Raw genomic sequence first — 12109 nt, forward strand, 5'->3', positions numbered from 1 at the left:
AATTTGCTGGAAAATTCAGTTAAGTTATTTGTTTTTGAATTAGTTTCGGTGCCAAGTAGCAGGTGCATTCCCTTGTTTTCTGCTGAAACGGAAGCTGCTGGAGTTGTGCTGGAGTTGTTATTTTTTGTGACATGATTAGGTATAATCACTTAGACTAAGGATGTATTAAGTTACCAACTTTGTTTTTGAAATTTAAAAGTCTAAATGGTTGTTGTAGTTGGTAAAACAGTAAGCTTTATTGTATATATATTGCAAGTTCAGTATAATAAAAATAGCAGTTCACCTTCTGCATTTTCTCCTTTTCTTCTAGAGTTCTCCGGCCAAATACCATCAGGAATGTAGTGGTAATCCAGGCTATATGGCTCCCGAGTATAGCAAGAATGGAGTGGTAACCCCTAAACTAGATATTTTTGCCCTTGGGGCTGTGATTTTGGAGCTCTTATCCGGAAGAGATGCTGCAACAGGTGGCACAAGTGAAGATGATTTACTTTCTGGATTCATAACAGGGGGGCTTGAAGGAGTTGGCAATACAAGAGAGAAACCAGAGGCTTCTTGATCCTTCATTAAGGAACGAGTACCCCTTAGACTTGGCATTCTCCATGGCTCAGCTCGCTAGAAACTGTGTAGATTATGATCTAAATGCTCGCCCATCTATGTCTGACTTTTCATCACTTTGTCGAAGATTCTTCAACTTTCAGATTGGTACCCAATGACTCATGTCAATAGCAGTGGCAGGTAGTTAAGCATATCTTTCTGAATATCATTAGCAGATTTCATTTAGCATCAATCAATTTGGCACAGGATTAAAATACAGTAATAATGCTTCTTGTGGTTGCTTCATGACGTAATGCTCCTGCAAGTATTCTTCTGATTACCAGCATACGTATGCAAGTATACTAGATTAGGAAGCAAAATGAGCAATAACATGATGCATGAAATCTGTCCTCTCACTTCCAATGCTACATCACCTTCTTGCCCCACACTACATGATCTAACCACCCATGGAATAAATCATCCGCCACCTTTCAGTATTTTTTCCGCATACATGTGATCCATGATACAAGCCCCAAATTCACCCTCGACATAACTGTTTAGAAAATCGATAAAGAAACATCAAATTTGTCAACAAGAATAATAGCACCACAAAAAGCAAAGAATAACGATATAAATTAGAATTGAATCATAAAATTTGCTAAAGAATCTGATTAGAAGTTACAATGCAGAATTTTCAGATAACAGTTTCATCTCAAGCAGCAAATACAGGGAAAAATCCTACAAGAGAAGCATTTGCAAACCTGCAACAGCAAATCAATCGACCATGCTCCAGATTTCAACTGGCTGGTATTTTTAATCTCCTAATTATGGGATGAAGTTAACAGCATCCGTACCTTTAGCATTGTAGAAATCAATCCGCAACCATGCTCTTCTGACTGTTTTTGGAGAGAATCTTCAGTCGTAAAACGTGAAGCAATGCTTTTTGAAAAGCAACCCATGTTTAGTCATGCCATGGAATGAGACAGTGACCAACGTGTTAGATACCCTGACATTCACTGGAGAGAAACAAGTGAAGGAAGTCTTGAACTGGTTGAATGAACTTGAAAACGTGTGGAGAAAACCTATGCGTTCCAGGCTAATCCAAACAATTCAGACTTTCCAAAAATGGGTTATTATATCATGTAACTAGATTCTTAAATCATTACATTTTCATCCTAACTATTTCTTCACATTTCCCCTTAAACCGAACCACTCTTATGTTCTTCAATAGTTTGCAACAGAGACCATTCTAGCATTCTGTGTTTTGTTTTTGGCGGCTTCTTTTGTAACTAACAACATATTCTATCAAATAGCGTCACCAATTTATTAGTCAACACTAGAGGATGCTACTAAAATACAAGTGATAGTCGAGAGCTTCGAGACTTGAAAGTCGAGTCAGAGACACCCGTGGATTTAAAGTGTATTTTAAGCCTTAAAAAAGAGTGGGACGAAAACAGATTTTGGGAACTATTAAAAGGTTTATTGGTAAGTATAGAATGAAAGAAACAAGAAAAGGATTTTATTTGCCTCTAAGATATTCATTATGATATATTAAAGAGGCTTACTACAAAATCTTTAGTGAGATTTAAAAGATTATGCTAGAACTGGTGCAGAGTATAAGACACAAATTTTTATCAGTTGTGAAAGGAAATATTATATTGGATAGTAGAAAGACCTCATGAAGAAGGTTATAGTGAGTTGTTTGTACAAACATCGATCGGGCATCTCCTCAAAAAGAAAACAGCATTCTTAATATCCCCAACTCTTGCATACCCAGAAATCATAGCAGCTCAAGACACAACATTTTAGTCCCACAAGACCCCCAAACCTCAGGACAAGATTTCAAAACATGCGGGTATATAAACTGGTTAGGCAGTGGCTGGCCTTTGCGAACCATGTCACGTTACAAAGAAAATGCTTAGGAAGAGTGATCAGAGTGAGCGGTATAAGCGGTGATCATTGCTCAGACTCGTTCGTTTAGAGCCTGATTTATTTGGTTTGAAACAGAGACCGTTCTCTATTCTGTTTTTTGGCGGCTTCTTGAGTAACAGAAATATCTAAATTATCTATAGGATTTAGAAAAACCTTTAGGACAAGAAGTGATTTCTATTTGTAGTAAGATGCACTTCTATTGCAAGAGCATTGGGAAACTAGCTATAACATCAATAAGCAAATGCAAAGAATGAGCAAGTGTTGTGAAAACTAACCATTTACTGCTTGATCAATTGGAAGTTCACTCCTTGGACACAGAAGTCCTCCTTCAAATGTAAGATTTGCAAATGGATTGCCTAAAATATTAGTCAAATGTGCTAAGCATGTGTAACTATGTTATAGAATCATCAAAGTTTCTCATTGAATGACACTTTCTTCCTCTATCATGATACTATAACAGTTTGCATATTAATCAAAATTTACAGAAAACATCTCTCATGGGAGCATTTTCACGGTCCAATCCATTTTTTAATTTGATAAATGTATTGATTGTAAAGTATGTGTTCGTGTATATCCTACAGAATCTTCCATTTTTAATGACTAAAGAACGTGAACATCTAACTACATACGGATTGAATTATAATATCAAATTGCTTTAGGATGGAAGAGGTGTTATGCACTATTGAAAGTAGCATTGCATGTGCTGCAGAAATTGGAGCCATTACGGCAAAATAAAGAGTAGCATCAGAATGGTATAACAAATAGTTCAACTTGAATGTTCCATTGGAAGGTCTCGGGCATAAAACAAGTCTCTAATATCATCACACGAATAAAATCTATTTTTCTTATTGTTAAAATTTGAGTTAATACATGGCAAAAGATGTTTAAAAGTTAAGGATAGTCCAGGATAGGATCCATATCCCTTAGTGTTGTGTGTGATTTTTCCTTCAAGCTTGGAGGATTGAGAGGTTATAGCTTGTCCTAGAACTAGCTTGACTTTACCGATTGTCCGACCCAACATAAGCTCGTCGAATTGTAGCTCGACCTAGTATAAGCTAGTCGTGACAAATCCTTACAATTGTTCAACTAATCCATAGATAACTTCAAATCCTGGGTATCTCGAAAAGAATCAGATCAATAGTAATCTTTGCTCAATCACACCGCTCAATCGTAAAAATATAAGAGTTGCATTTCAAGCTTATTTGTAATCCCTTCATTTTCGCTATTTCTTTTATACAAAATCTATATACAAACCCCCTCCAATAGTGAGAAAGTGATTAGCAAATTATTCTATGATTGTTATTGTAAGCTCTTATAGCAAACACAAAAATAGTAGACATAAGCTCAAGAGTTTAACTCACTGAACCACTTTAAAATTCCATTGTGTCATTTTCCTTACTACATTTTCAGTTACATATTGCTAGTTACTCATAATCACGCACACAATGGTTTCGATCCCATCAAGGTTGATCGGATAACCCTAGTTGGTTTATTTTTTTTATNATGCATAAATTTGAGGCTCGATTTTTTAATTTACAGTTGGAAAACTACAAGTATTATCCTGATTAAATTGTTGGATTTATATCCTAATTTTTCAGCTATATATTACTATATTTTCTCTAATTTGTTCATTTGATTTGGATTGTATTTTCTGTTCATTTAAGAACAATAAGAACATTAATCTAGAAAATATAATTTTAAAATTAATATGACAAATTAATTAGAAAATATTAGTGGGCAAAATTTCTTTTATCTTTCCCTATATCCTTTTTAATTAACTCCCATGCAAATAAACTTTCAAAATTATTATTATTATTTCTTCATTCAGTTAAAATTCTAATATCTGAACTAATAAAGGAAGTTTAATTTTGCAAATCGTTTCCATTTTTCCATTATGTATTTATCTTTTAAGAATAAAGCCTAAATAAACTAATTTATAATCATATTAAATAAATTTAATTTTGCATGGCTAATTATAAACATGTTAAACTAGTTTCTAGTTTCAATTTTTTTTTTTTTTTCCCACAGATAACAAAAACGAGAGGAACACTTACTTATGCCGAAACAACCAAAGAGCTTCTCCAACGCCATGGCAAGATCCGAGTAACCTTTGTGCATCCCCAAATCAATTTTACGAAGAAAAGGAGCCCCATCCATGCTAACTTTCACGTACATTTTCGATGTTTCCAGGCGATCTTTCTCGTTAAAACTGTTCTTCTTCCGATAGGAACACACCGGCGGCCACCCCACGACTTGGCTCTTCGTATGAATTTTCCGATCATCGTTTGTGGCATTCGCTTCATCTGCTGAGATATCCGAGAAAACCCTTTTCTTCTCATTAATCTTGTTGTCACCGCCGCCTGGAAGACCTAATCTAAGCTCTGTAATTTCAAGTTCCAGACCTTGTTTCTCCATTTGGTTAGAAGAATTGTTTAATTTTTAATTTTTTAAACAACTTTTTTTTTTTTTTCGTTGTTGGTATGATTCAATGAAGAGTTTGGTTAAGAAATGGAGAGGGTTTTATACAAAGATTATAAGAAGAGAAAATTAATAAACATAGTGGGAGAAGTGACAGGTCAACTAAGGGTTAAGTGGTCGGTCACATGAGAGGCAAACGTGGGGACTTTGTGCCCCCTTGAAACACTGTAAAAGGTCGGCACCATAAGTTGGAAATGGGACAGATCGAAGGGCTGTTGGTTGCTTTGATGATTTGGTAGGATTTGATCCTGGACGTTTGATTAGGTGGAATGGGAACAGGCCATGTGATTTGCCTGATTGAAGGGGTCGTCTTCGACAATAAATTATGGAAAGAGCAGTAGAAATAGCACCATGATATAGGGGAAGCATGTTTTCAACAAAGGTTTTATGTATGATTCTTATGTCTCATCCTCAAGAATGTGCATGCATGACTTCATGATGCATGTCATTGTTGAAAGTCAAGTTATTGACTGTGTTTATTTGGTTGTTTTGTTTCCTTATTATGTATTAGCTAATGTATCTTGTTTTTCATGAGTTTTTATTATTTTAGGAGTTTTTGGTTTTCTTAATTATTCTTTTCCTTTTACAAGAAGATTGAATTCCTAATTGTCAAATCTTCTTGATTTATTTTTATTTTTTCCTTTAAGAGAGATTCTTTTCCAGAATTGTCTTACTCTCATAACCTATTTATTTATGTCTTCTTTATTCAATAAGAATATCACAAGAAGAAATAAAGTTTGTGTTTTCTCCTTCTTCAAGTCTTTATTTTCTACATGATATCATAGCAGATTTAATCCTGTCTCTTTAATCTTCATTATCGAGTTTTTCCTACTCATTATCTTTGGGTCTTCCAAACCTTCATGCCCAAATACGGACCAGGCTCTAGTATGGTTATAGAAAGTAATTATTCCTCAATTTCTTCGGGCATCATCGTTCCTTCATCTTCTTTTGTTCACAATATAGAAGCCACCAATGTTCCTATTACCTTTCATAAATTAAATGGACAAAATTATGTCCTATGGTCTCAATCCCTCTTAATGTTCATTTGGGGGAAAGAGAAATATGACTACCATATTGGTGATTCTATAGCCCCAAAACCAACGGCTCCTACCTACAAGAGGTGGTTGGTAGAAAACGACATGGTGATGTCATGGCTCGACAACTTAATGAATATGGACATTGGCGAGAATTTTCTGGCCTTTGAAACTGCTAAGAAGATCTGGGGTGCAGCCAAGGAGACTTACTCTGACATCGAGAACACTTCAGAGGTGACAAAGATTGAAGGGATTCTCCATGATCCGCGACAAGGAGATCTTACGGTAACTCAATATTTTAATATTCTTACTCGCAATAGGTGTCAACTTGATATGTATGAGGTTCATAATTGGTCATGTACTACTGATGGATTACTGTACAAAAAGATTGTAGAGAAAAAGCCTGTTTACAAGTTTTTGCTAGGTTTGAATAAAAATCTTGATGATGTTCGTGGGAGACTCATGGGAGCAAAGACATCACCTAGTTTTAGAGAAGCTTTCTCTAAAGTCCAACGGGAAGAAAGTAGAAAGAAAGTCACGATGGGGTCATCTCAACATCCGAATGTAGTCGAAAACTTTGCTTTTTTCACTAAGGGAACTCAATTTGCCCATTCAGATAATCGTTAAAAAAATAAAGGAGGAAGGCCTTAGTGTGATCACTACAGAAAACCAGGACATTTGAGGGAAACATGCTAGAAATTACATGGGAAGCCATTTGGTTAGAAGCTATCACGTCAGATGGAGAAAGAAGGCTGAGGAAATCACACCTCCACAAAGGAGCCACCATCACCTGAAGTAAGTCCTTTTAATAAGGAACAAAGAGAGATACTTCAAAAATTATTGTCTCCTTTTTTGTCTACTCAGTCACAAACCGGTTCGTCTTCACATCATGTCATTAGTTTTAGAACCTTGGCTCTATGAGCGTTTTTTCTGTGTATAAGAAACAAGACAAACCCTAGATTGTGGAGTCAGAAGCATCTGATCATATGATGGGGGATGAAATGGCTTTATTTAACTCTTGTCCAAATAATTTAATTGTTAGAATAGCAAATGGTTCATTATCAAAGGTTACTGGTACAAGTTCAATTGTGTTATCAAAGGATATTACACTCAATTCTGTTCTTTTTGTTCTTAACTTGGACTATAATTTGTTGTCAATTAGTAAACTTACTAAGGAAAAGAGGTGTGTTACTAATTTTTTCTCCACTCATTGTGAATTTCAGGATTTGGATTTGGGGAAGACGATTGGCAATGCTGAGGAGTGCTCTAGACTCTATATCTTTAAAGAGTACCCCCTTTCACGAGAACAACCTCAAACAACAGTTAATGTTAGTTTTTTTTTTTTTTTTTTTTTTTTTTTCAGTATTTCGTCAAAATAATGATAGTACTATTATGTTATGGCACTATTGTTTAGGTCATGCCAATTTTATGTACCTCAAACATTTATTTCTTTCGTTATTTAATAAAAATCCAAAATCTCTTGAGTATGAAATCTGTCAATTATCCAAGCATGTCCGATCTCATTTTCCTATTGCATCTAGACCATTCTCTATGATTCAAAACGATATCTAGGGTCCATCAAAAATAAAAATGTAATGGGTCCTAGGCGGTTTGTCTCATTCATAGATGATCATACTAGATTAATTGGGGTGTTCCTTATGAAAGACAAATAAGAAACAAGTCAAATCTTTAAAAATTTCAAAAATATGATTTAGACTCAATTCCAGTCATAAATCCAAATCCTAAAGTCTGACAATGCTAGAGATTACTTCAATGTCGTTCTAGGGGAATTCCTATCAAAAGAATAGATAGTTCACTTAAGTTCCTGTGTACACACCCCACAACAAAATGGAGTCGATGAAAGGAAAAATAGACATTTGTTAGAGGTAGCTAGGTCGCTAATGTTCTCCACAAATGTACCTAAATTCTTCTAGGGGGAAGCCGTTCTTATAGCAACATATCTTATCAATAAGATGCCATCTAGGGTGCTAAAATTTCAAACACCATGTCAAATCCTTCTAAAATCTTTTTCGACTACTCGTCTCATTTCCATTATTCCCCCTAAAATTTTTGGATGCTCTGTCTTTGTTCATGTCCATCAACAACATAGAAGTAAACTTGATCTTACGTTACTTAAGTGCATTTTCCTTGGGTATTCGACAAATAAAAAAGGATATAAGTGTTATTCTCCTGTCACAGGAAAATTCTATAATTCAATGGACGTCACCTTTTTTGAGAATCAACCATACTACCCCAAAATTGATATTCAAGGGGAGAACTCAACTCAGGAATATCAGTTTTGGGACTTTGAGTCATTCCTAGAGTCACCCATCACCACAGAAAATCACATTCCTCTAGTCATTTAGTCAGCCTCTACCTGTCGAAAACACCGAGTCATTATTGATTTGCGGGATACGGAGCACATCCAAGAGGAAACAGAGGAAAAAACACTTCCTCAATAAAACCATGAAGCTGAACCAAGTCTTAATCCTCCCAAAATTCTGGGTAATAGTTATAACTTAGATGGTTCTATTGATTTTGAGTTAAAAAACGAGATCCTAGATATGCCTATAGCTTGGAGAAAAGGGGTTTGGTCATGCACTCAACATCCCATTGGAAACTTATTTCATATGATGGTTTGTCACTTTCTTTTTGTGCCTTCACTAGTAGTCTTATAGAGATATAGGTTCCTCACAATATTCAGGAAGCTTTTGAGTGTTCTAAGTGGAAGGTTGTCGTTAATGAAGAGATTCAGACACTAAGAAAGAATGGAACTTGGGAAATTACTGATCTTCTGAGAGGTAAGAAAATTGTTCGGTGTAAGTGGATCTTCACAGTGAAATTTAAGGCGGATGGTAGTGTGGACAAGTACAAAGCTCGTTTGGTTGCCAAATGATTCACCCAATCATATGACATTGACTATCAGGAAACTTTTGCTCTAGTTGCCAAGCTCAACATTGTTCGTATACTTTTATCCTTGGTAACTAATCTTAATTAGTATTTGCATCAACTGGATGTGAAAGACGCCTTCCTCAATGGTGATCTAGAGGAAGAAGTCTATATGGATATTCCTGACAGGCTTGAGACATCATCTAACTCCAACAAGGTTTGTAGACTTCGAAAATCCTTGTATGGACTCAAGTAATCTCTGCGGACATGGTTTGGGAGATTTACTAAAGCAATAAAAGGTTATGGATATTTCCAATGTCAATCTGACCATACTCTGTCTTGAAACACTTCCCTAAAGGGAAGATGACCATTATTATTGTTTATGTGGATGACATCATTCTGACAGGTGACCATGAGGGAGAAATTAGACTTCTCAAACAATTCTTGGATAAAGAATTTGAGATCAAGGACCTAGGGAATCTCAAGTACTTCTTGGGGATGGAAATTGGTAGGTCAAGTAAAGGCATCTCTGTCTCCCAACATAAGTATGTTGTGGATTTGTTGAGTGAAATGGGAGTGTTTGGTTGTAAACCTGTCGAAACCCCCATGGATCCAACAGTCAAGCTCGAAGTTAATGATGGGAGTGCTCCTATCGACAAGGGACGATATCAATGCCTTATGGGGAAACTCATCTATCTCTCCCACACTAGACTTGACATCAGTTTCTCCGTCAGTGTAGTTAGCTAGTTCATGAATTGCCCGATGGAGAGACATATGACTGCAGTATACAGAATTCTGAAATATCTCAAGATGACTCCGGGTAAGGGTTTATTCTTCTCAAGAACTTCTAAGAGAAATATCAAAGTTTATTCAGATGCAGATTGGGCATGATCCATTACAGATCGACGATCAACTTCTGGATATTGTTCTTATGTGTGGGGAAACTTGGTGATTTGGGAAAGCAAGAAGCAATCAGTTGTAACTCGTAGTAGCGTAGAAGCAGAATTTCGAGCTATGGCATAGGGAATTTGTGAAGGAATTTGGTTACAAAGATTATTGTTAGATTTAAAGGTCACCTTGGAGCATCCTATGGAATTATACTGTGATAATCAAGCTGCCATCAGTATAGCCAAGAATTCGGTTCATCATGATCAAACTAAGCATGTGGAGATAGACCGACATTTTATCAAAGAAAAGATTGAAGAAGAAATTTTTAAGGTTACCTACACTCCGACAACCGGTCAAATTGTAGATATTCTCACAAAAGCTCTTGCTCGAGCCAACTTCGAAGACTTTATAGAGAAACTTGGTATGATCAACATCTATACATCGGCTTGAGGGAGAGTGTTGAAAGTTAAGCCGTTGACTGTGTTCATTTGGTTGTTTTGTTTCCTTGTTATGTATTAGCTAGTGTATCTTGTTTTTTATGAGTTTTCATTATTTTAGGAGTTTTTTATTTCTTAATTATTCTTTTCCTTTTACAAGAATATTGAATTCCTAATTACCAAATCTTCGTGATTTATTTTTATTTTTTCCTTTAAGAGAGATTCATTTTTGGAATTGTCTCACCCTTATATCCTATTTATTTATGTCTTTTTTATTCAGTAAGAATATCATAAGAAGAAATAGAGTCCGTGTTTACTCCTTCTTCAAGTCTTTATTTTCTACAGTCATGCATCTAGATCTTCTAAATTTAAATTTATAAGTAAATAATAAAACCCATATATATATATATATATATATATATGGCCGACATGCATGCCTAGTTTATCTATAAATGAGAAGAATATGGCCACTTTTCACATTAATCAACATAAAAGTAGGAATTAGGCCAATTTTCATAGAGAGATGATTATATTTATGACCTACCATAGTTATTTATCAAACTTCCAAATCAATTAGTCCGGGAATTAGGCAAAGAACATGAGTTTGTTGTAAAAGCATATAAGGTGAGGAACATTTTAGTATAGTTGCATGTCCATGTATCTAATGTCATGTGTATAGATAGTCGAATATCATATGCTTAAAATTAATGATAAGAAAAAAAAAAAAAAAAAAAAAAAAACATCATAAGAGATGATGCATGTGCTGCTCAGTAAATATGGTCGTCAAGAATTATAACACGTACGATTAAATGATATATATCATGTGTTCATATATGATGATGTACAGTATAAAGTACATGATGCATGGGATGGGAAACTAGTATGGCATTTACTATATAGCGAACAAGACTTGAAGAAGTTGGGAGTTCCAATCGGTCGAGTCAACTTTACAATGTCTAGGACTAGGACCATCTTGACTCCACAACCGCGTTAAGTGTAGCTGTCCAAATTACCTGTTATGAATCAGCATGGTTTCCTTAGCTGGAAAGAGCTTGTTCCTAATGTATATTCTTATTTTTGAATGGCAAATTCTTTGATTCTTGTAACCCCCCAGATGGTACAATTCTACTAAATAGGTAATAAAGATCACAAAGAAGATGCGTGTTGCTTTTCGAGCAAATCTGTTCTGACGCTGCCAAATATTGTTAGAAAACATTACCTATTCCGGCATTGGCGAGCATGGCTGAAGAGGTGTATCCAACGTAGATTATGACGCAAAATTGTGTTGCAATAAAAAATTATAATTATGACATAAGATTGCATCGAAAAATGCTGGATTTAATGTAAAAACTTTTTTTTTTGTGACCGGGGGTGTCCGGGTCACTTTACACATGCTTTAACTAATCCTCCAAAACCTTAAAACTGTCAGTTGGGTAAGAGTTTCAATAACTACCCCTATTAGCAATTGAGAAAGAGAGATTCAAACTTAAAACCTCTTAAGTAATACATCCAAAATTTCTTATCAAACCACTTTGTCACTCATAAGTAGTTTATAAAAACTCATATTGCTTGAGAAAACCCCCTTTCTTTTCTTTTTTCTGTAGTATAATAAAATTAAAGGCTTTTATTTATTGATTATAAGTGTACAACTAATTGATCCAATATGTATTTCAGAGTGATAGTGATTTTTTATTTGGAGTGAAAGATCGATATTCTATATTATATTTAAGTTGCAGCAGTGTTTAAACTTTCAAAGTGCTCCAAGAATCCATCCGAAACGAGTAAATCACTTCCTGTACCAAGTTGGTGAAGGGTTTATGCATGTGAACATCCAGGACTCCTCTACAGAAGCATGCATGTGCTGGTTGCTTCAGCGAAAAATGAATAAGGTATTCACTAATGTTTGGTCCCTCAACA

The 12109-nt window shown here is 35.3% G+C and overlaps 1 protein-coding gene across 1 annotated transcript; it reads right to left on the reverse strand.

Moving 5' to 3' along the window:
• Nucleotides 1-2736: 2736 nt before the first annotated feature.
• Nucleotides 2737-4948, reverse strand: LOC116133674 (auxin-induced protein AUX22-like). Its single transcript, XM_031419361.1, has 2 exons — nucleotides 4521-4948; nucleotides 2737-2822 (listed from the first exon to the last, which is right to left on the reverse strand). The coding sequence occupies exons 1-2, from the start codon at nucleotides 4879-4881 to the stop codon at nucleotides 2737-2739; spliced, it is 447 nt and encodes a 148-aa protein (XP_031275221.1). The 5' UTR covers nucleotides 4882-4948.
• Nucleotides 4949-12109: the final 7161 nt, after the last annotated feature.

Source organism: Pistacia vera, unplaced genomic scaffold, assembly GCF_008641045.1.
Source record: "Pistacia vera cultivar Batoury unplaced genomic scaffold, PisVer_v2 Contig272, whole genome shotgun sequence".
NCBI classification, from domain to species: Eukaryota; Viridiplantae; Streptophyta; class Magnoliopsida; order Sapindales; family Anacardiaceae; genus Pistacia; species Pistacia vera.